The 25956-nt window shown below is 41.8% G+C and overlaps 1 protein-coding gene across 1 annotated transcript in view; it reads left to right on the forward strand.

The window, feature by feature from the left end:
• Positions 1-760: 760 nt before the first annotated feature.
• The window catches only part of cdh4 (cadherin 4, type 1, R-cadherin (retinal)), a 229630-nt gene continuing 204434 nt past the window's right edge, over positions 761-25956 (forward strand). The window contains exons 1-2 of the mRNA XM_030730163.1: positions 761-860; positions 2179-2290. Of these exons, the coding sequence (XP_030586023.1) occupies positions 807-860; positions 2179-2290 (166 nt within the window). The 5' untranslated portion in view covers positions 761-806. The remainder of the gene's footprint in view (positions 861-2178; positions 2291-25956) is intronic.

The raw sequence follows: 25956 nt of genomic DNA on the forward strand, positions 1-25956 counted from the left end.
TACTGTATATCAGTTGCAATATAAGTTTTTATTAATAATATAAGTTCAGTATTGTATTTTTTTTTTTGCAAATCCTTATACTGAACACAGCCATTATGTTGACTTAAAATATAAATCGTTTTTGAAGTAAAATAATGTGAAGACTGATATCTGGAAATGATTGAAAGCCCTATAGACACATTTCCTGTAGGTGATCACAGAGGCTACTGATTCAGTGTACTATTTATTTGAACCTTTCACTCACAAAGTCTTATCCCGCAGTGGCCTATCACAGCTGCTTTAATATAAAGCTAATATCTCGGGGGCTCTTGCTATACCTATACTGTGGATCAGGGGCAGAGGGGGTAAGTGGTGTGTGAAATAGACTCCAGTTAGCTGATGGACATATGAAAAGGCTCGGATGGTTGGTTGTCACTCACACAGCCAGAACCGCCTTTGCTCCATCTGAAGTAAAAATATGAATCTAAATTGCTTGGAAAATGCATTTTTCTACCATTAGATCCCAGAAGTGGCACGGGGCATCATCATACAGACTCACTCAGAGCACAGACGGTGCACACTGCCTTGCCTGCTCCGCCGTGCGGTAGGAGGGGTTGTAGTGACGCTGTTATCCAATGGGCACCGGCTTCCTCTGGACCGAGCGCAGCATCTCTGTCTCAGCGGCACTTTTGCGCCAGACAAGTAGGGTCGGCGTCTCACTCAGCAGTCGAGAAGAGGAAGACAGCGCTCCGGGAATTACTGAGGTGCATTTGGCGAAGAAGGCACATCTTTTCCTCTTTTTTTTCCTAACGCGCGGTTTTGCAAAGATGAACGCTGGCTGCGTCATCTTGGCGTGCACCTTACTTGTGGGCGCATCCTCGGTAAGATGAGTTAATTTCTACACGTATAGTCTCTCTAACAGTACGGTGGAAGTGCTGCACTGCTGTAGTGCTTACTTAGGTGTTTTTGCAGCGCGCTGCAGGCACACTCGAAAGTGGCTGTTTAACGGATCAGTTTTGCCCTATAGGCAACGTGATTTGTGTATTAGAAGCCAGTATGGCCCATTTTAAGTTAATAATTATTTTTGGTTTCTCACTGCAGTGGAAAAGTCACTGATAACTCTTCGCTTGCCTCCACATCCTCTCGTCCAGATAAACTGCAGTGCATTATTGCAGAGGACAGTGGTTTCTAGAGGGGCTTCTCGTTCTGCTGGCTGAGATCAACTTCGTTTACGCACGTTTATTTCTTTTCTTTTGTTTTTCCTTTGAGTTCGGGATTTCGTGCTTAATTGAGGAGTTCTATTTAAGGAGCAAATCAGTAACAATAAAATAGCTTATCTTTTTATATCCAAACTTAATCAAATAATTCACTTATTGCTGTGGTAGTTTGCGGTTTGCTGATAGCAATACCGAGTTCCCTATATCAGAAAAAAAAGTGCAGTATATTTTCTTTAAAGAAGCATTGATGGTGCGATGAATCAGGTGCATCGCTGGAAAGTGCATTCTTCCTCCCCTTTGGATACCGTGAGCCTACAGCTGTGCCTATATATCAGCTATATATTTGAAGGCATTTGACGTCTTTTTTTTCCTTTTCACACATGCGCACACACTTCAGTCAGCGTGCAGTGTATATGTTTTACAAACGGTCTGAATTCCAGCCAGCCATAGTCATCATCTTTATAATGCTCATTAGTCCCGTCACTTACGTTACTTGTGTTTGAGTTTCAGTATACTCAAAATGTGACGGTCACATCATTGCCTTAATGATGATGATTATGATTTGATACTGCAATTATCACCATCATTAAAATAATGTGGCACCCATCCAGGGTGTAGTCCACCTCTTATGTGAGCAGAGACAGACTCCTGCCACTCTAAACCCTCTATAGATCATAGATAGGTAAAAATGAGTGGATTAAAATAAGTTATTTCCTCATTATTCCACATTTAAGTATCTCCCAGGAGGCTTGGCCTTTCTTTACAGTGAGCCTAAGCAGGTGTTTTCAGCCCCAGATTTGGATTTCCACGCTGTGAGAGTCTGACTTGCAACGTGCTGTAGTCTGAAACAAATCATTCACCGTGGCAAGAGAGACTGTGAGATTCAATATCAACCCCAAAAAGGCCGTGAGATCAGCTTGTGACCCTGGTGGCTGCAAGTCAATTTGCCAGTCTTAACAGGCTGCTTTATTTTATTCCTCAGGGGAGTAAGGCAGGCCAGCCTCTCAAACCCCCCTGCAGACCAGGCTTCTCCCAGAACTTTTACACGGTGATTGTCTCGAGAGACGTTCTGCACGGTCAGAGCATTCTCAAAGGTAAGCCTGCCGCTGCTGGATCTCATTTACCGTCTGATGATAGTTTCTCTTTTCTGCCCAGATGTGTTCCTTCATAGTGTGATTGAATGAGTAGGTGTGTGTATACTAATGCGAGCAGTAGTAGCCACACATTATGGTGTGCGAATCAGCATCACTCCCGAAGATGTCACAACACGAACTTGCCTGTTCGTGTCCTGTGCTCATCTTGAGCACAGGAATATTAGAAGTGAAATTTAGGGGTGGGTTGAAAAAAGAAAAAAAAAAAATCTCTTCATGTGATTAAAAATGATGACAGCATGTGTGTAAAGCATTCTGTTCAAGTGGTTCCATGCGGTATGACGGCTTATTGATAAACGCACAACTGCTTTACACTGCTGTAGTAAAAACAATACATTTGTTCTTTGTTTGAGTGACTGAGCAGCGAGCTCACAGAGCAGAATAATTTAAATAGCTTCTTCCCTTTTCTGCACGTTGCAGCTGGAAGCTCAGAACTTTCTTTTTCTTTCCAGTTTTCTTTGTAATATGTTTTCTGTCCCTTTTATTCGTTCTCTTTTTTAGAGGAATTCAATTCTGTTTTCACTCGCTCCATTTCCTTTCAGTGGAGGCAGTGTACTGAATCTACTGAGGTTCATCTCTTGCCATTTAAAGAATGCTGCTTTTTCTTCAGTGTGTCTGTTCTGTTTGCTTGTGAATCCTTACCATATTGGAAATCCCCCCCCCCCCCCCCCCCAAGCCATATTCCTGTGTCCCAATTTGCATAACTGGCAGGTAAACAACACCTTTGACATTCAGTGTACTTCTATAAAGCAGAACTTCAAACTTGTAGATGATGAAATTACCCCCGTGATGGGAAGAGAGGAGGCCGTGCTGTTATATTATTTGGATATTTTGAGCATTGCAAAGCTACACTGAGGTTCTGCTATGTGAGTTCAGGGACTTGGTTTTGGTAAATGGGCACAATATTTAGGTTGTTTCACATTTTCTTCTCTTTTTTCTCCCCTTCTGCAACTTACATCACTGTTACTCATGCTCGTGGGTAACAGCTCAACAACAATGTACAATAAGCTTACCTCTCCCCTGACACTTTGCCTTTATAGCCGAATATTTGTCTATTGGTACGTGAAATGCTATTTGCCAGGAGGAAATGACATTCTCATTGTAACAGCTGTTCGTGCATTTTCTGACTGCAAGCAAAACAACTGAATTATTCTGGAGGTTATTTTGTTATTTAGGTAGCTGACAAGGACAGTGCAGCTGGTCAGTGGGGAGCCAGTTTGCCTGAAGGGGCTCAGGGCTCAAGGTTTCAGCCTGTTTGGAAATGGGCTCAGGCATCCTCACTGACCCGCGCAGTATTAACAGAGGGTGATGTATCTAGACAGATATCGTATGTTTATTCCTCTTCTGTTTGTGTGTTTATGTGCAGGTGTATCTCCAGGGTGGGGGTGGGGGGGTCGCACGCATGCAATGTGGCCTGGTTGTACACATTAGCTGACTCTTGGATTTAAAAAAAAAAAAAAAAAGTCACAGCAAAGCTCAGCTGCATTAGTTTGATTTATCTTATGTGGTGCATCAGCTCCAGCTTTGATGCACATTACCTTTGCTTCAAGTCTCCGTCTTTCACATTGCCTGTCTCTGTTTGTTCTTTGTAAAAAAAAAAAAAAAAAAAAATCAATCTGAGAACCGGATTGTCTTCTCAAACGACCAGTCAAAGGGAGCAGCAGCTCAAGTTCTCATGCACTGACTAATATGAAGTGGCTAGATTTACTTAACGGCTGCATTCTATACTGTGGGCTGCAACGTGGGAGGAAGCCTTTGATAATAATGCCACAATATGTATAGCCTGAATCTGTCATTTTCCAAGAAAAAAAAATTAGGGAGGGCCTGAGATGCTCGGGGGAGGGGGGGGGGGGGGGGGGGGGGGGGTGGCTGTGCTGTTGTCTCTCTGGAGAGATGGACAGTGAGCAGTTGAGGAAAGGACCAAAAAGCTTTGGCCCAGCAGGTGCAGTATGAACCAGGCTTCTGTTTCCAGTCACTGAACAATGTGTGCGCCTCACCTCTTTTCATGCTGAGGTGGCAGGAGTTGTTTTTCTTCGAGTTTATAGTTTTGATGGTGTGTGGGTAGTTTAGCAGGAGCTACACGGTATTTTTTCTGTCAAATTCATTAACAACAACCTGCATTAATTTAAGATGTTGTAAATGTTTTTCTTGATGTTGTAGATGCGTACATGTAGTCACACAGTATACCCAGTGCATCTGCTTAAATGATCACACTGATGCCCTATAACACCTTCTGTTACTCTTTGACAGTTTTAAAATGCACACTGTAGTGATTAAAATGAATGGGCTATCTCCAAGGAACCCATTGATTCTGTTTTTAATTAATTTGAGTATGGACTAAAAAAAAAAAAAAAATGCCAAGTGCCGAGTATTTAAACTTTTTAAAGATCTGGATCCACTTGTCCCCTTCTGGGGAATGGCCACTGCAAATCAATACAAAAATGTTCAGAGTGATCCCCTTTATCCTATGATGAAATGGTTTGCTCCTGATAGAAGTGGTCTCTTCCAGCATGAAAATGACACCATCCATACGGTGTGAGGGGTATATCGAGTGCTATAGCCCCAACACCGTTCTAGGACATCATATGTTCTGTTCATGTTTCACTCATCTGTATGTACATGTAGAATATTTTATTTGTGAACACTAAAGAAATACCATGAAGTAAAGGTTGAGTGAGACAGGTACACTTGAACTGGCAGTTTAGCAAAGGTGACGTTTAATGCCTTTAAGCCATAGGCTATCAGGGGACTCCAACCTGCAATTCTATCTGCATTGCATGGTTTAAGAGTCCATGAGGGAGGGGAGTTTTCTCAACCCACAAAGGATTGTGTAACCCTTTCTCGATGAGATCCCATCTATTTAGCATCACCCTGTATCTCATAGATGGCCCATCAGGAGTGTCATGTTACCTCCTCAGACTTGTTTATTTATTGGGTCCTGCAGAAGTAAAACTGCAGTATTCACAAATAAAACAGATACAACAATATTTTGTATGGCAGTAATCACCATGTTTACTATCTTTTATTGTGATACCTCAGATTTCTCTTTATTGGTCCTGATTATCATGTTCACTAGTTCTTGATAAACTTGAATTTGTTAGAGACGTTTTTTTTTTCTTTCCTGGACTGGATAAAATAAAAACTAATAGATACATGAGCTTGAAAACACGTTCTGCCTTTAAAAGGCATCAGCAGGGACTAAAATAAGCATCCATCCTCTGGTATGGTGCTCTATCCTTGCTTCTGTACTTCCTTCTGTAGAGTGCTGTGCAAAAGTCTTGCACTGCCCCTCATTTATATTTTGCTCAGAAAATGGGAAATAGGTGCAGTGAATTATTGCAACATGCAAACATACATGAAAACATCACATCTAAGGCAAAAACAGAGTTTGTACAATTCTAACAAGCTTGAAAGCCAATATTTGTTATGACCACCTTTATTCTTCAACACAGCCTGAACTCTCTGAGGCAGCTTTGTTGTAATTTCAAGTAGTCTTCAGGAATAGTTCTTCAGGCTTCTTGAAGGACATTCAATTCTCTTCTTTGGATGTCGGCTGCCTTTTGTTCCACTCTCTGTCAAGATGATCCCACACTGCTGCAATAATGTTGAGGTCTGGGCTCTGGAGAGGCCGATTCATGACTGACAGTTCTCTATTGTGTGCTTTTCTATCTATATATGTTTTTTGTGTGTGTTGGAAGTGCATTTGGGATAATTTTTCATGCTGAAAAATGAAGGTGTTGCCAATCTAATGCTTTCCAGATGGTATTTTATGGTGGATCAAAATCGGACGGTACATTTCTGTCTTCATAATTCCATTAATTTTGAAAAGATCCCCAACACAGTTGGCTGCAAACCATGGCAGGGCCCCCACCATGTTTTACAGATGGTTGTAGGTGGTTCATCCCTTGAGTTTGGGTCTTTTTTTTTTCACACTTGAATGATTCATAGGTCAGTCCTCTGAAGATGATCAGGTACAAAGACTGGACTGAAAATGAGGAAAAAAGCAGCCAATGTCCAAAGAAAACCTATGGCAGACATTCAGAATGCCTGGAGATGTACTGCTCAAGAGCACTTTAAAAGATTACAAGAAAGTCTGTCTCCTTGGAAGCAAAATATAAAGAAATGAAGGGTGCCTCAAGACTTTTACACAGTACTGTAGGTAAATTGAAATGTCTGCTCAAGTACTGAAAGGTCATTGTAGAACTGTAATGCATCATTCAGTGTCCTCTTAAAACATATTTCACTGACTGAATAGGTTAAAAAGGCTGTTATTGCTTTGAGGTTGACCATAGAAGACCTTTGTTTAACTAAATCACAAATCTCTGCGCTGCCTCAAAGTTGTGCTGAATAAATCATCCCATGCTCCCGTGGATAGGTTTATCTGAGAGCGGGGTCAGGATTGGAGGGGAAGGCGGTGGCACATACTGTAAGAGAGCAGACAGGCAGGCCCTGAGTCGTGGTCCGTGCAAATTCCCAGTGTGGGCAGATAAGCCGTGAAAAGAAATATTCCAGTGATTGCACATCACTGTGTAAACCATCACCCCGCTCCAAGAGCCGGACCAGTCACCTAGGAACACGCAGAAGGGGGATGTGGTCTCAGCACAAAAGAAATTGATTTGAAATACATTTCAGTCAGGATGGTGTCTCTTTAAGTCACTGTCAGTGCATATTTGAAAAGACAGTAGTGATGAGTTTGCCATTCTTGCAGTATAACGCCACCATGTCCGACTGCATATTTTCCCCATGTTGCCAACATTTGATGGAGTCAGTAGATTCATGATAACTTAATGTTTTCGGTATGAAAACATCACAACAGACCTTTGCCACTCTGAGTCCACATTCACTTTGTAATGGCACGGGCTTGCTTTCACTCCCACTGGAGATGAGCTCGGAGATGAACTTGGCTATGAAAAAAAAGAATCCACATTAAGACGTCTTTCTTTGCTTCCCTCATCCCTGGGTTTTTAATTTAAAACTGGATCTTGCGGTGCATACAGGAGAGCAAAATTAAACACACCGTCCTTTAATCTAAAAGATTAATTTAAGGAAGATTCTGCCTTCATCAGCTATACGCTTTCAGCATGGATTTCCTGTTGTTTAATTCCATCTCGAAAAGTTACACATACAGAGTGGCTTGTAACGTGACCCCAATTAGACTACAGCAGGAAAATCTGGCATAGAGCCATATCTGCTTTGAAACAGCCAGCTCAGCGTTTACTCTACCGTGGAGAACTTCTGACTCCTAACCTACTATCCAAAGTGACAGGGCTTTCATAAGTACGTCCAGACCCAAGAACTGGGGGTGAGAGGGGGGGAGGGGGATTATGTTTCCAGGCATTTGATAAGCGGAATGCCATTTTCCTTCTGACTCACGAACGTCTCTCTTGTCCTCCAGAGAGTCTTTCATCTCTGCAGCCAGGACCTGCAGTCTGTGGCGAGCTGATAGAATACAGGTACAGAAGATGAGCCACATCGTTTCTCTTTATCTCGCCTGCCTTCTTACCAAACCAAGCTACGCTCCTATATTCCTCAAACTTCCTACAACATGACATACATGCTGAGCCAATTCCATCAAGCAAACCACCCAAGATAAAGTACAAGCCACAGCACAATGCTTTTTATCCTGTTTTGTAGTCGTTTTCTCTTCGGAGGTAGTAAGTTAAAAAAGGGCTTTTGATAGATAGGAAACTGGCGGTCGGCAGAAATATCATTGCTGGGGTTTATTTCTGAATTTTAATAGTTCTAGTGGACTGATCTCCACTGCGCTCCTCTAACAGTATACTAGTATTCGCTTTAGTCTGATGGTTAGTCACTGGGTCATGGCCTGTACTCTCATGGAGTTTCATTATAACACAGATAGCTTCATTGCAGTCCCACATGATGCCCTCTGAGAGACAGGCACGATTCATCTCAAGCTCCTTGTATTTAGATGGTGATAAGCTGTCAGAGACAAGCCCAGCGCCTGAGACTCTCTGCTTGCACTTCAAGAGCGCCATGCAGTCTGTTTAGTGATGTTATGCAGCAGATCTACATTTCCCGACAAAATAGAGGTGAGCTAATTGTGCCCTGGATTGTGACCTTCAAACGTAGCTAACCACGATATTATCAGACATGAGATTAGATCTGAAAGAGCCGGCGGCCGTGGGTTAAATCATAGAGTGATTATAAAGAAAAAAGGGAGAACTAGGCACTTTTGATGGTGTTAGCCAAAAAGAAGTCCTTGGCAAGGGATTAACGGATAAGAAATAAGACAGTGTTGGATGGAGAACTAGAGACTCTACTACTGTATTTCAGGAGTTGAGACAAGGGCAGATTTATTCATGGAAAAAGTTTTAAGTATTTCTCAGAAACTGTTTCCAGATTACCCTCCTCAATAGTTTTTACACGTGTTATCAAAGAAGACATGGCCATTACCTCCACCACTCATGTCCTTGTCTTCTGTGCATACGATTTGCATTTGTTATTGAAAACCTTTTTAATTGACCACCCTCTCTCACAATCAATGTGTATTAGCCCTTTGCGTCTCAGTGCACTTTAACGATCTGTGGCCTTGATTAAGACTCTTTTTTTTGTTGTTGTTGCAGGGCAGAAACGAGCCATTTTCCCACTAGGAGACCTCTGTTTCACCTTTTAGCTGCAAGTGTAACCCAGAATGTAGCAGTTCATTACTGAGGTTTTCTCCCCCCATCCTCTGAACTCACTGGATTTACATTCATCTGAATACAAATCAGGTGTTCAGTATTGAAGGGGTGATTCCTTAGCTGGAATTATTTACTTGCACGTTGTTATGCTTGCATTGTCATGACAAGGAACACTTAAATGTTATTTTGTTGGTTTATTGGATAGATAATAATAATTATAATTAATGCCATACTAACCCAGCAAACAAATCTGACAGGAAGAGACTGGGAGCTCCGTGCGAACCTCGTCTGTTTGACAATAATGTTGAAAAGCTCAGTTTGAACCAATTTTCTGTTTTTGTTATCTGTCTGAAATTGTGGCTTTTCAAACTTGTGATTGGCTTTGAGTCATGACAAAGTATTTTTTTTTCGTCTTAGAAATTAAATCCACTTGGCAATAAAAAGCTGAAATTCACATATTGTAGATTACATAGATTCCCTAGTTGACCTCTGCCAAGCCGTGGCTGAATGTTTAGAGTCGTCTGCGGCACTTCTGAGATTGTGTATGTCTGTAATTACCCTGGAGTGGATCTCGTTCAGAGGAGATGATTCACCAATCTTTGAATTCATTCAGCGCCTCTCCCGGACACCAAGGAATCAAGTGGAGGATGAGAGTTAGGAGCACAGAGCAGGAGGAGATGGAGGTTGAAAAACAGCATTCTTAAGCACCATCTTTCATGGCAGCTTTTTGTGCACTTTTGAAGGACACCATGACATTTCCATCACCTCATTATGCTTTATAATATGTGTTTACTGAATGAGAGCTTATAAGGATTTCGACCTATCGTAGCTTTCTTCTCGCTCAGCTGTGCCTCTTTGTTTTCCTGCCCCTCCTCCATTCTCGTTCCTGAGTCAGGGGCTCAAAGTGACATATAGCTTCTCAGTTTATTGATGAATTATGGCCAAGCGGTTTGACCTTGTGCTGCTACTTGGCCTCACGTGTTCTCCAACAATCATATCTCCAGTCCGAAGCACTGTAAGAGATGAAGAAAATGGCCCAATCAGAGTGATTTATGTTGGGCCAGACTAAACACATAGATCCTACTAAGCTACTGCTCTGCATTATACTGTACAGCCATTTCTGAAGCCATAGGGCTTTTGCTATTCCATCGCCTTAATTAAAAGACTACACTGTCAAGATGCCTTTGTTCTACAAACTCTAATATCAAAAAGGTCCCTTGCCTGAGAGAGGCTTGTGGTCTACTTTGTCCTTTGGATTAATTCAGCTTGGAATCTATATTTGATCAGGGCGCCCGCATGGGCTCGCTTTTGCTATATTCTCTTGTTCGTTTTTGTTTAATGGGTAAACACAGTATATTTTGTGTACTTTCGTGTCTGTGTGTTTGCAGGCAGTGCTCCATCCAGAGGGTGATTATCTTAAATGGAGAAATTAAAGGATTACAAATCAGCCCTGTAATCCAGCTGTCAATCTCATGGCTCATTAGTAAGCAGAGGAGGGGGGTGAGGGAAGGACAGAGCTTTGCAGCACACTGTGAGAGAGGCATACCTGTTTTATAGTGGTAAAGTGTAAATGTGGCAGTCAACTGGAAAGGAATGTGGCCTGGTTTTTCCTATTAATTAACAATTTCCAGTGCTTTTCATCACCTTAATAAAATATTCTTTTCACTGAGATTTTACTGCAAAATTCAGTTTAACTCCCGCTGTGTAAATGTGGGGGAAAAAAAAGATTCTTGTTAAATTATTATATCTTTTACAATTTTAGTATTAGCATACTGAATAAAAATAACACGGGTTGTGACATTTCTAATGGAGCCCAACTAATATAAGATCTTTAAGACTGACACTAGCATTTGGTAATTTAAAAATCCAATATATCAGTGGGTAATTTTTTTTTCAGACACATGAAACATAAACAGATTTCCCTGACATTTTTTTTTGTGTAGTTATTTATTCATGGATCAGCAGGTTGTTGTTTGTGGTACGATATGTATGTTGCTAAAAGGGAGTTTGCAGAGTGCCCTCTGGTGGACACACTATGCAACATCAACACTCATAACATGGTTAAAGGGTGTTTCTACCATCTCTTCTTTACTTCTACTTCTTTAAATTTTCATTTATCAGCCGTTATAAATACAATCCCGATAGCTTGGCAAATAGCTAATATTGGTCAATAATATCGGACTCCCGATAAATTAGTTGGGCTCTAATTTCTAATAATTTCTGTTAACATATATATATATTAATTGCTGTTATTAGTCTGTTAGCATGCATACTCACCCGTCTGATATTGTGTATAGTTGTCGTCTGGTGCATCTCACGCATGCTCGATGAGTTTGATGTTTTGAAGTTTGAAGGTTGGGTTAATGATGCAGGATCCTTGCTGTGTTACTTGTGGTTTTCCTGAGCAGCTTTTGCAGTGTGGCATGGTGCGTTGTCCTGCTGGAGGTGGATGCTGCTGTGCTTTTGGGGGGGGGGGGGGGGGTGAGCTTGGTTCGGTGGTAACATCCACATGAGTGCCGTTGACCCCAGGTGTCCCAGCAGAACACTGCATTCTAACAAGATGTTCAGTGTTACTCACCTCACTGTCAGGGGTTTTAATGTCTCTGATGTTGAGTGCTACTAGCACTTGTCAGAGGTCTGCTTCACAGTCGCTGGCGTTCACTGTTTTAAACAGCAAATGAAATGCAACCACGATGATGTACACAGCAACTTCTAAACTGCGTATGTGTGTGTGCGTGCTGTAGATTAGCCCCAGAGTTAAAAGATATACAGCATCTAAACCATTTTTCACCAGACTCTGAGGCACATAAAAGAAACAGTTTGGGAAACGATGGCACCATAAAAGAAAATAGAAACACAAATCTTGACTCCATCATGGAAGGAAGGGGGGAAATTGCATTTCCTATGGCGGTGACGCGTTTTGGATTTGATTGTATCAATTTGTTGTCTATTCTGATCTAAAAAGAGGGCTGTGTGGAGGCTTATTTGCTCCTGCACAGTTACCGTGGATGCCCACTGCTGGGAACTATTTCTCACGTAGTTCTTCTCATTTAATTTTACATATCCTGTTCTCTATTTTTTATTTTAACATTTTCCATACATTCCATGTCATCCATGCATTTATCTCAGTTTAAGTTTATTTAAACTTTACACCTTCCAACTTCCACTTGCTTATAATCCTGTTGTCATGATATAGACACGGCTTCCAGGTGTATTTCTGCTAAATTTGCAGCATCTACTTTTCATGCTTTGCTGAAAAGATAAAGTTGTTGCTAGAGCGCAGGGAATTTATTTGAACTTTCTGCAGGCAGAATGTTTAAAAGACTTCATTCTGGCTCAGATTCAAGTGGCCGATTTGGAAATCACAATATGAAGTGATGCTTCTTCCTGTTGTGATACAGATTTGATTGTGGGAGGCTGACAAATCTGCACATATGCTTTGCTGACCAGAACAAACAAAAACTATCCTGCTGTAGAACTTAATTCATGCTGTATCCTGTATACTCTCGTCACCAGATTTAATGTCACTGAAGAATTATATTATTTTCCTTTTGTTTTATTGTTTTTCTTCGGCGAGCACGTTATCTCAGCTGTCTATCTGTCTGATTTCCTTTCTCTCAGAATCTGAGGGAGCTAATTTTGCCATTACTGCTTCCTTTGTGAATCCAATTTCTCAAAACTTACTTGGCTGATTTATATTTAGAGCTGGGATCATGCAGAAGGATCAGGTCACATACACAAACTAACACTCTCACATCCAGTAGTGCAGAGGTTATTTCATTGCAGCAGAGGTCCCTGTAGATGTTTGCACAAATGTTAAATGTGCTGCTAACTTCCTTCAGATAATGCAGGCAAATTCATTCACAGTCTACTATGGAGAACAAAGATGAGAATTACTGGGGGGAAAAAAGTGGTTCATTTATAATATAATCTGACTGTCTCGCATACCGTTTGCACATTTTTTTTTGACATATTTGTGGGTTATGTGGGTAGGCACACGTTGCTCGTGGCTTTAACCTGTGAGCCAGGAAAATCATCGCCATGCTAAAGACGTCCCTGTCTCACACATAAACATGACTTTGGTTGTCTCTGCATAACAAAATGTAGTGTTTCAATATGTTTAAGTTTGACTTTGGGGGAATGTATTCTTTATTTGTAGAGAGGCTGGTAATTTGCAGCACTATGAAGGAAAATCTGGGATTGAGAACCCACTTTTTTGATTGAAATGTGGGAGCAAATCAATACAGCCCTCCTTTTTTTCTGGCAGCGTGCACTGCAGACACACGCTGGTAGCATCGATCACCGCTTCAGAAGAATCACAGTTTTCCTCTCCTGCTTTGCTCGGGCTCTCTGTGTGCCTCGCTCGCTCGTCCTCGTTCTCTTGTCTCTCTTTTCTCTCTGAAGCCTCGTTTAGGTTTTCAGATAAAAATAATAGCTCTGAGAACCAACAGAGAAGAGAGAGATCGAGGGGGAGGAGGGGTTGGTGGTGTTGGTGACAGTGTTTGTGCTCTGCACCACAACCTAGCAGTAAGACAATAAGAGGCACTCTGACTAACTGTGGCCTCTGGGAATAGAAGCCTTCTTATTGCCATAAACAGCAATTTAGCCTGGGTAAAAGAAAAACGGATATTACTGTGTCATCATGATTACAGCCACCGCAGGGCTGTGGCGAAGTGAATGATGGCTGCTTCGTCCAGGCATCTATTTAAATCCAGTGTCACGTTTATAGCTGTGTAAACCAGTCTAACATCAAGGCTAATCCAAATGATGACACGTCAGAGCTGCCACAGATAAGTGAACTATGGACCGCACTGGTTCTGCAGGAAGGAGCTTGTTGTGCTTCCTATTTGTTCCAAGCGCAGCGATTATTACGCTGTTGTAATTTGCACACAGCAGTTCATGTCTCTGCTTAAGCATGTCGCCCTTTGATTTGTAGCCTACAGGTTACTGCTGTCCTGTCTAATGTAGCTGTCTCAATTCTAACCAGAGGATATGAAAAGCTTTGAACAGTTCTCTCAAAATATCATTATGAAGCTGAGAGTTAAACATCCTGCTTGAGCAAGCGCTGCTGCCCCGCAGGGTTGTAGACCTACTGCGCATAACTCACCTGTCATGAATAAACATGCACCGTCCGTGGATTTTTGCTGGGTTTCCTGATTTCGTGTGATGATTCACAGCTTGATTTGCATTGCTGTTATGCGTTTCCAGGTTTATATTAAACTACAGAAGTAGCATGTGATGCTCTGACCACAGCGATGGTCACGGCTGTTATTTTTAACTGATAGCGTTACATGCTTGGGTCAGGTTCGGGGCCTGTAGAGCTCATTATCGTAGAGCTAGGGTGGATGTTGGCAACAAATCAAGACCCTCTTCCACTTCAGCCCTGCAGCATGTTAGATGAAATACGAGGAGGATGTTGAAGGAAGGCCTGAACATCACTGCAGTCGTATATGATCCACAGAGCAAGCTGCACAGCTGTTTACACTGACAGTCTAAACAGTCAAGTGTTTAGACTGACAGTGTAAACAGTTATTGTCAGTCTTCATTTTTTTTTTTATGTGACAGTTATATAAAATTGTGTTTAAAAAAACAGGACAAAAGTTGATGATGCATATGGCTTTCCTTTTTTATTGCTAATTTCTGGTAATTAAAGTCTGACGCAGGTACAAACATTGTTGTAACAGTGTTAAAATTATCGTTGGCACTCTGGTTTTTGAGTTAGCTTCGCATGTCTGATGAACCCTCTTGTTGAATTACCACCATATTTTTTTTTTTCTGCTGTTGACAGATTTTGCACTTTGCTTCATTCACATTTATCCTCCCAGCTTTTTTCCCCCGCACAGGTCAAGTGGGTGTCATTTTCACATCAGAAAAAAGCGATTAAAGGAAACAGCTGCAGGTGGAAAAGTTGAGCAGTTTTTAGTCATGTTAGAATTTCAACTTAAAACCCTACTTTGGGTTTTTACACATCCTCTTTGAATGTTATCATCCCATTAAATGGCGGTTATGAGTGGTTATCGCTCCCATCTCTTGTGATCGTGTGAATAAGTGAGTGTTAAATCTCCACGGGGGCATTTCATGCTGGCAGCCTCGAAAATGGAGCTTTCTAGCATGAGGTGAATGTATTTTAGCCTCTCCAACTGCCACTCCACCTGAGCCTTCTCTGACTTAGCATTTACAACTTCTGTTTGCGAGGGGCAGCCAATGAAAAGAAAGATGGCTTAAAAGGAGGTTTGAGACTGCACGATGATGAAGAGTATGGATAGATAGATGATAAGGATTATTTTGAGTTGTGAATCATTCAGAGAGTACAAGAATAAAAACATGGAGCTGGAAATTAGCATAATAAGCCCAGTTTAGCTTAAAAACACTTGACCCAAGTAAGTAACATTAGTTGCTCTAGACAGCAGAAACATTCCTCCTGCGTGTTTTCAGCAACATCCAAAACCCCAACAAAGTGAGGTGATGGGAAGCTACTGAGTGTACAGTTGGTTGTGAAAGTTATGGGTGATAAGAACTCATGATGGCCATTTAAATAGCTGATAACATCACATCCAAAATGGGCCGCTTTACATCAGCAGCATCACTGCTAATGCAGATCTGCCTGTGTATGTGTGGTTCTCGCATACAGCTACGCAGGTGCACCCATTCCAAAATGCAAATGCATTCCTTTTGACTCTGTGGAGTATTTCCACTCTTAGTACTGTCAGTTCAGTCCCTATTCATGGAGCATATCAGGAAAATCTTAACATTCATTTCTCATCTGCCATTAAACAGGGAGATGCAAAAGACTAACTTTGTGTTGGTAATAAGCATTAACAGCGCCAAAATGTGAGCCGCACCCTTCAAGTACTTGTAGATTCATTTTTTTCCAGTATTCTCTTAATCACAAATCACCTCCAGTCATTTACATGTTTTAATATGCAAAAGCATAAACCACTTGTCACCAGGTTTTAAGAGCATCCAAAAGAAACCAGGGACATCTTATGTTAATGAATTAAGGCATAGTATTATGCAGTGTAAAGATGCTACTAAACTGGAGACAGTCACCACCCTGAATAGATATCCACATACACACTCAGACAAAGAGAGAGACAGACAGACAGACAGGATCATTTTATTTGCTGATTTAATTCTATCAAGCAAAGACATCATCAAAAATGGGTCACACATGGGTCAGTCTCCTCTCCTCTCCTCTCCTCTCCTCTCCTCTCCTCTCCTCTCCTCTCCTCTCCTCTCCTCTCCTCTCCTCTCCTCTCCTCTCCTCTCCTCTCCTCTCCTCTCCTCTGCTTTTCCCCATGGAAGGCTTTTAGATCCAATTTGCAGTCCTCTTGTGCCTGTGTTGCTATCTCTCCTACCTTCAGAGTGTTCACCAGCCTGAAGCTCTGTGTGAACTTCTCGTCACACTCTTGAGATTGCATCTGTCGTTCCAGGGGGAGATGGAGCAAAAAAGGGGGATAAGATGTTGACAGGGGATGTCCCTTGTCACTGTTGTATTAAATATATGACACATGGCATATGCATACTGTATAGTTTTGTGTGTATGCATAATACGTGTGTGCTTGGATGCTTGATCTTACCCCTATTTTCAATAATCTTGCCACACACCACCACAAGTCAGGAGCAGGGCCCTAGCAGGCTGCATTCTAAATACTCTCAAGGCTGGAGGCAAAGCAACATGAATTTCAATGAATTATTAAAGAGGATTATTTATTTGCTTCCTCTGCGTCCTGAACCACCTAACTGGCAAATCTACATAGCATTTTTTTTGGAACCTGTGGCACATTTGTATGCATAATTTACTCTCATGGCTGAATATTTTCTTTAGGATACCGATTTTAGTGTATTCTTCCTGCACCTTTGGGAATTATATTTGAATTGTGCACTCCTGAAATTCAAATAGACTTTGGTTGTACATTGCATTGTACTTAACTTTGTGAAGAGATTCATTGGAAATGTCAGCATAACTTTTTCTGTGGTACTCATACGGTACCTTTCAATTTTGGTTTGTTTTAGATTAATGGCACTGTGGGAATCAAGTGAGGTGGGTGAGTTTGTGCCGTGTGTGTGTGTGTGTGTGTGTGTGTGTGTGTGTGTGTGTGTGTGTGTGTGTGTGTGTGTGTGTATGTGTGTGTGTCAGACTATGTTGGCTGTGGGAGAATGTCATGAATAAGCAAGCAGAGGACTGGAGCCCTGCCAGCCTGTGAGACTCCGACGCACTGCAGATGAGCCAAACCTCCATCCATTCACATGGAGCTCTTCGTGTCGGGGTGACGACATGCTCCCACCACCAGCGTGCTTGTCAGGACTTGTGTGCTGCTGCACTTCCGTTTGTACCCCAGATTTGCTGTTAAGGTTCTCTTAACAGATATTGTGCTGATTAAATATCAAAGTAAACTTCATAAGCAAAGACCCTATGAAGACTTAATGAGAAAATCTTGCTAAACCCATGGCAATCAGCCATATGTGTTTATAAAACCCTGCCTTGGGTCATTAACGGTACAGCACACATCAAACATGGCACCTTAATAAATAGCTACCAGCCCACGTAGAACTGGAGCTCAGAGTGTGTGACCTAAGCAAATAGCACACAGATGAAATATACATCAAGGCAAATGAGATGACACCATCATCACTGCTGATTCCAGTGTGATGTGGAGTAGGTGTTTGGTCTGGTACAACAATACGCCTAAAAGTGCAGCGATGAAGGATGGACGTTTGACCACAGAAGGATGCTTCTTATTTTACTCCTTTGGCTGCAGTGTGAGCTTGATAACTCTAATAAAAGTTATTTTGTATAAGAACTGAATCTCTTAATGATTAGACCTTGTCAGGGATAATAAATGTATGATTTGCTAAAGGTGCTGACACTTTGACTTCAAATCAAATATATGATTATTGAGGAGCTGTTGTCAATTTTACTGTACTTTGGTACACAGCTGCATATTAAATGCTCTAACACAGAGGTCCCCAACCCCCGGGCCGTGGACCGGTACCGGGCCGTGGGACATTTGGTACCGGGCCGCACATAAAGAATAAATAACTTAAATTATTTCCGTTTTACTTATTATCTGCGCCTAAACTATATTTTATTTTGAAAAATGGGCGGATTCGCTCCGTTTCTTCCCTCCATGACTTCCTCTTGACGTGTCAAGACGTTTCTGCTCACATGATACGTCACCGCTAAAATTAAACCCAGAAGCTTCAGGCCTGTCTAACGAAATCGGTTGGTTGACCTACATAACGCTTCTTTAAATTTTTGAGTGCTCAACAAGAGTAGAAAAGCGCTATGTAAGAACGAGTCCATTTACCATTTTTATTTATCAACACCGGGGATAGCAGTGAGGTAGACCCAGCCATCAAACTGACTCTCCAGCGCTTGACACCGCGGCTCTGCAGCCACGCTCCATGTGAAATCGGCCGAACCCAGTCAAACCAGAAGCCAGCAAAAATGAGTATCAGAGAAACAAGCTCAGGGGGCTTACACTGATTCAGTGTTATGGTGAGTTGTATTTTTCATGCGCTTTATACAGTAAAAATCACCTAAGTCGAAGTCGCACAAATCGGGTTTTCGCTCTAGTTGGATGGCATCTGCAGGTCCTGATTTTTCCTAACATTAATTCCAATAAAATCATCACATAAATCCGTCGGATATTCACCTACCTCGGATGAAAAATCTGGTCCCATTGTAATAAATTTCCAGTTAAATGTGATCGCATAAACTGGATGAGTTTAGCGCTAAAACCCTCCTCAGCTCCTGTCCGCCCACTTCCATGCATCGGCTCGTTCATGCACAACTACACACACACTAACAACGCCTGGAAATTGTTTTAGTGTTTATATCAGTTCATTTCACCGGGGACAATCGTATGGCAAGTGTAAGCTACAAACTTGCACTTACGAGTAAAATTTCAGATTATAAAATTTGCAGAAGCAAATTCATAGATGAAGCAGAAGCCATTGCAGCGAAATTCGATAATAGACCCCAAACTGGGCCATTTGAATCCGACTGAGGTGATTTCTACTGTATTTGTTTTTGCGGTGTATCTTATTTTGAAGGCATGTTTTACCATGGCTCTAACAGCTGACCAGGGAGCGCTGTGGGCAGAGAGCCTGTTATTCATGTTGAGGCGGGATGTTACGAGAACGCTGCTGATAGAGTTGCATACGAATACAAAGTGGATTCCCGTTTTTTATTATTATACGTAGAAAATATCACACTTGGTTATGGTCGTATCATTTATTTTGACGTATTTATTCGCCACACCTTAAAAGCCGGTCCGTGGAAATATTTTCTAACACTAAACCGGTCCGCGGCTCAAAAAAGGTTGGGGACCACTGCTCTAACAGAACCACCCTTTGGCTCAGGTAGTCTTTATAATTAGCTGGGCAGCAGTTGGCTTAAGTATGTATTTTCACTCACATCGTATTGCATATGAATTAAATGGAGATGCAAATACATGCAACCTAAATGTCCTCAGTGGTAGAAGTTTTAAAACATTTGACATTTACCTGCCAGATTTTTTTCTTTTTTAAATGCGAGTTCAGAAGTCAAATTCGCTGTTCAGAGATATGCAAATTCTAATAGGAAAAAGACAAAAGTGAAGAACAAATTGCTTCCTCTTGGACAGAAACCACATTTCAGTGGGAGCAAAAAGGCAAAAAAAAAAAGCCAAGATGCCCTCCCACACAGAGGAAAAGCAAACTTGTGCACAGCTGTACAGTAGCACATGACTCTCATCAGAACCAAAAGGGAAAACCTCACTGTAATAACACTAGTTTCATATTCTAATAATGAGGTGTCACAGGTATCTCTCACATTCATATGGAATCTAAATATAAGAGACTTCTGCTTCATAACAGTGGGTAGGTCTGATGTTATCACAGGAAACAGTCCAGTGTTGGTATGAATAAAAGATAAAGTCAAAGCCTAACTGAGTTCTGTGGAAATCAGTTGAAATTGTGGCTTTTGGACAGAAAATACTGCAGACAGAGGAGATACAGAGGATACTCTTAAAGCTGTAATTTGATGCTTTTTACATAAACAAAAGGTTTCACTTTAGTTGTTGAAAGCTTTTGAAAAGCTTATCAAAAAAAAAAGTCTCCAAGCGCACAGTTTGATTTCAGTGTTCTCAGAAAGCTAGTGATTCTCCCAACATTTTTATTAGTGTGCATATATGGTAACATCCTCTGCCTTCACAGTTTTGTTGTGGCGAGTTTGTACGCTGCTGGAATTAGAAAAGTTTCCTGTTATCACTGAATTAAATATCAGAATAACCTTGCGTGTCATTATGATGAGAAATGGACTGTTCTTTCTTAGCGATACACTTCTGTGTAGTTTAATCTGAGCTTCTTGAACCGCTGCCCGGCCGTGCACGGCATTTTCAAGAGAAGGAATATGTTTCATCTGGCTCTCGAGTTTCACGCAGCAGGTGCAGAGAAAGACCTCTGACCTCCACCTCTGTCTGACTAGGTGAGCCAGCAGGGTTCGCATCATCTCTTCCACATGTACAGTATGAAGTAGAGTGGAACCACTGGAAGTTTGATATCTGATGGTGCTGAGTGTGGGGGCTGGGGGCTTGCGTGGGGCCTCCCATGGGGGCTTCACCTCTGAACTGCTTGCTCCCGAATGTCTCTTTTGAAGTCCTGCGGGAAGGTTAAGTGCTGGCAGTTATGTATAATGGCTTCCTCAGGTTATGTTATGTTTGGGGGAAAGAGCTGTGCTGCGTTGTCATTTGCAGCCTTGTAAATGCTGTTGAATCAAATCCAGCTGAGCTGAGGCTGAGTGCTGCAGTGCTCAGGTTACATGGCAAACATAATCATTAGAGAAATGGTATTATTCAGCCCGGCATTGTGCTGATGCGCCCTGACGTAAGGATATGTGAGGGAAGTTGCATTAAAAATCTCAGAGGGCACCTCCCTTTCATCACATGGCCATGCACTGCACCATTCACAGCGGGGTCTAAACAGAGGAGGGCTGAGCTGATGACACGCTGTCGAATGGAAACAGATTTAAGAACTGAGCTGGGTTAACATAGGCAGCCCGCTGATCTGTATTTCTGCCCCTTTTTAAGTCACTTTCACACCTTTTTTTTGGTGTACGTTTGCTTTTTCGGTGTCTGCAACATCATTTTTCTTCCTGCACTGCTCTTTGACATTTACCTCCCTCCTCATTACTCACCCCTCTCTTTGAGTGCTCTTTGGTGTGGTCTCTTGTCTAGCTTCTGTTGAACCGTCCTGTAATGCCTCTGCCTATTTTATTTGTTTTACTGAATCAAGGCCACAACAGTGAGCCCTGACAGGCCTCTCCATCATGCTCGGTCTGGTGATTGATCTCAGACGGGCTTTGGGAGACTAAGGACTTACGAAACAAACAAACAAACAAACGGCGTGCACACGAGATGCTTGTGAAATGTTTGACGCGCGCCGTCATATTTCTCCCAGCGATAGCTGACGTCAAGGTAAAAGCTAAATGGTGAAAGTTAAATAATTGAATTTCTATCTTGCCTGCTGTTTGATGAAGATGAAGCATTTTCCAGCACGTTTCGTGGTTATTAGTTGTGAGGACTCACAGTAAAAGCCCTTTTATTCACACTTATTAAGATTAGGCTCCATCAGCCCATTAGCATGGATGCAGTGGCTCCTTGGCAAGAGCTCTACTTCTTACATCCAACTCAATCATTTATGCTGGCCAGTGTCGGTGTCCAGCACAGAAAGATGGCACATGGGGGGGCAGCAGCTTGCTCCTCAGATGTCCTCGCTATATTGGTATAAATCATTAGTTTTGAATAAATCCCATGTGCGGTGTAGGACAATATTCCTTTAGAGATTTTGTCTATACAGTTTTGCACCTCTCTAAATCAGATAATATTGATTCATCAAACCCATTCAGCATCATTACCGAAGAGGAAACTTCCACAGTTACCCCTGTTTGATTGCTACAAGAGTGAAATGAGATCCAAACTGCACGGCGGCCTGCTTTCATTTACACACGGGGGCTCCATTGATAACAAATGATAACAGCGAATTCTCAGAAGGGTGTTTGAGCAAAATGGCTGGCTCATTCAACAGGCCTGCAGTGACACAGCTGTCAGAGTCAGCATTGTATTGATGAGTGAGTGCATATAGGGCGGGGTGGGGGTGGGGGGTGTCTCCTGTGATACAGGCAAAAGGCAATGATAAGAAACAAGAGAGGTACAGAGGGGAGGACGTCAGGGTGGAGAGTCAAACTTGCATAAGTGACAAAACACAGGACGAGCATCCTAATTATTCACAGTTTGAACACGAATGATTTGAGCGTTCTTACGTTTCTGATTTCACTCAGTCCCACTTTCTCTTTAATTTTCTCACTCTGTTCACTGATGCCCTTTGACCCTTTCCTGCATAAACACATTCCATTAACAGCAAGTTACTTCAGGCAGATAATTTGCAGTCTGTTAAGGTTAACTGTGCTGAACTCAAATTAAGCTTCTTCCTAAAATTTCTCATAAGCACATTCATATGTGGGCTATGATTTCCATATGATATGAATTCCGTCTGGGTCCCGTTACGGTCGCTCCCTGAAATGCCACCAAATGTGACATTCAGACCAGTCGAAGTTCTGTTTAATTTCTGTAGAAAGAATTTGGAATACATGTGATTAATCTGTGGTAGTCGTTCTGTGTTCTTATGAGGTCTGTTATAGCCATAAAGCGTTGAATCAGAGCTATAGTTGGATTAGAATGGCCATTCCTTTCAGGGAAAACATCAGTAACTGAAACGCTAAATCATTACCCTTTAATTGAATTGGAGTTGTACTATTTTTCCTGATTATTTGCTTGAACACTGGAATCACTTCTCATCAACGTGAACTCACACCCAGTAATATCAGGCATTTATCAAATGAAAGCAGCAGTCATGGGTATTTTCTGGTGCTGTCTCCAATTGGCTGTGATTGAAACATGACACTAAGGTGGACATGTTGATTGAACTGTGCACGGCCAAGGAAATACGTTTTTGAAAACACACCAGAGAATCATATACAGTCCACAAGTTTTTGGACAGTAGCACAATTTTTGTAATTTTGTCTCTGTACACACACAAAAATGTGAAGATTGAAGTCCAAACTTTCAGCTTTAATTCAAACTAAACTTTTGCATTACATTTTAGAATTACAGTGCATTTTATAAATAGTCCCCCATTTTCAGAGGGTGAAATGTAATTGGACAATTGACTGACAGGCAGTTTCATGGGCACATGAGGCCTCCATTGTTATTACACGACACACTGAGCACATAAAGGATCCGGGGTTGATTCCGTGTATTGAACTTGGATTTGGTAGCTGTTTACATGAACTCTCGTTATAAGGTCAAAAGACCAAAGACTAACAGACAGCAAAAACTTTAGTCATGATTTCCACGATGACAGCATTATTTCCATGCTTAAGAAACTTCACACCTTCTAACCAAGTCAACTCAACACTCTCGAGGAGGCAGGTGTATCATTGACAGTCTATTATCAAGAGACTTCTTCATGAATGGACAAACAGAGGGTTAGCAAGCCACTGATTACACTCGAGAACAAGAAAGCATACCGCAAAAGCAACCCAAGAGTTTCTCAAAGCAAAGAAATGAACTATTTATCCGTGGCATGGAAGTTCTAGACTTCAGGCAGTCTTTGGCTGCAAAAAATATTGATCCAGTTATTAAAAATAAATAATTATTATTAAATAAACATATTTCACAGAAGGAAAATTGCAAAAAAAATTGTCAGCATCCAAAAACCTATGGACTTAACTGCCCAGTTCCTACACTGACTGAAACCATCCCTTCCTGTTGTCATAGTAGGCAGGGTTGCAGTGGATGCAGTAATTGGAATGTTTGTCCCATTTATGGCACCAGTGCACTCAGGGTAAGCAGGCCACTATTGGTAGTGGAAAAAGGGGTTATATGCCCCTTTAGTGGGTTGAACTGCATTTAAAAAGCCTCCATACACACTAATTTTGCTGTAAAAAGGGTATCAGTGAGGGAATGAGAGGGGGCAGGGTGGTGGTGGGGTGAGAGGGAGGCGAGAAACAGAAAGGACGAGCGAGTAAGATAATGAAATTCCCACTTGGCTTGTCCGTCCACGAGCTCGGCACATTAATGAATGAGCAGAACTCGCCCGTCACTCTGGAATTGGAGTGCACACACAACAATAGCCCTTTGCCTAACGAAAAGCAGGGTGCAGGACTGCTTCAATTTGCTTCTCCTCTCCCACAGAGCTTGGCATTCAGCAGAGCGTTCCTTATTCAGCGAAAGCATCCACGGCAAAATAAAACTAGTGCCATCTGCTCCATCTCCCCTTGCTTCCCGCCACAAAGCAGATGATTATCAACTGGAGGCTGCTTTGCTTCAGCGGAGCACTGGAGCATTGCAGCCAGCAACCAAAATATCAACTGTCTGCATTTGGAAACTTTTGACGAGTCACAGCCTTCCCTGTTTTACTTCCAATCTCTCAAAGGAGCTTGTTCTCTACACACCAGATTCAGTGACATTTAAATCCAGCACAATACATTTGGAAATGTCGTGCATAATTACAGTTTGTGTAACACATTCAGAGCTGGTTACTGTATGTTTTATTGAAGCAGATAATTCTATAGCAGTAATGGGCTTTTTTTGAGCCAGTAACGCTGTGTGCTTTAACGGCTTATAGTCAGTCTTTTTCTTTCTTGGTTTCTCTGCACAGAAACACATTCATAGCCAAAGGAAAGCTGAAGACGCTACAGGACAATAGAGATGGAGACCACGGGGGTCCATTCAAACCCTCCTGCGCTTCTCTTTATGGAAAGTGTGTATCTCAGCAGGCTGCCGTGTCACATGTGGTGTGCAGCCAATAGAGACACACACTAATACACGTCTAGCTGTGGTTGATGTACATGTATTGATGTGGTTTTATAGTAGATTTTCAACACAAGTTGCAGTTTTAGAAATAGGCAATTATGAAAGTTAAAGTATGTATTTGTCACTCCTTTTGTCTTCATGGTATACTCCTTTAAATGAAATGAGCTGAGAGCCACAGACAGACTGAGGGATTTAAATTGTGTTGTTTGGGTTAGATGTGCTAGTTCTGAGCTTTTTATTGGCTTTGCTGACAGTAGCGCAGCTCATCGCTGTTATGGTACTGGCTTGAAATCAGACTATTGGAACATATAAATGTATTGTTATAGTCTAGTAAACTCGTGCACTGTTTTACTCCCTCTGGCTTTTTCTTTTGGATAATGAACCACAAAGAATCTGAGAAATTCCTCAGCGCAAACATGAAATACAACAACATCCATTCAATATGAAAGCGCCCTTTTTTTTAATGGAGACCGAGACATTCTCGTTGCTTATCACCCTCATAATGTTTGAGGCACGTCTATGTCCTGCCTGTCATTGTACATCCAATGTCCATCCTTTCACAAAATGGATTTTCAATATAAAAGAATCCCTCCCCTGTGCCCTAATCCGATTTACAGCCCATTTGTATGCCTTTTAAAAACCTTTAAGTCTACCGCTTGGCTTGGTTAGTCTTTTCTTTTTTCTTTTTTTTTTTTCATCATAGATCTGGGAGATAAAGATGACATGAGGAGAGTGACAGAAAGTGGATCACAGTGATGAAGAAGAGCTGGAATGGAGAAGTAGAGGGAGAGAATTTAACCAGCACGCAAACAGACAGTGACTGCAGACTCCACAGTCGCTCCACTGCTGCTGTTTTTCTCCCATACTGAGGAGCTTAAGCTGAATAGCTTAAGTAATGATTTATCTACCATTCATATGAAAAATGGAACGCATGCCAACAGACAATAGCACCACATGCTGTAAATGAAATGTGTTCAGAAGCATAGAAAAAAAAAAGGGGATGGGAAAGATTACAGAGAAATCATATCGGGGGGATTATCAGTGCTTCCATCCATGTCAAGCCGGATCATTCCTCTAGGTGAGCTGGAAAGATGGTAGGTTACAGGGA

Source organism: Archocentrus centrarchus, chromosome 5 (assembly GCF_007364275.1).
Source record: "Archocentrus centrarchus isolate MPI-CPG fArcCen1 chromosome 5, fArcCen1, whole genome shotgun sequence".
In the NCBI taxonomy this organism is placed as follows: Eukaryota; Metazoa; Chordata; class Actinopteri; order Cichliformes; family Cichlidae; genus Archocentrus; species Archocentrus centrarchus.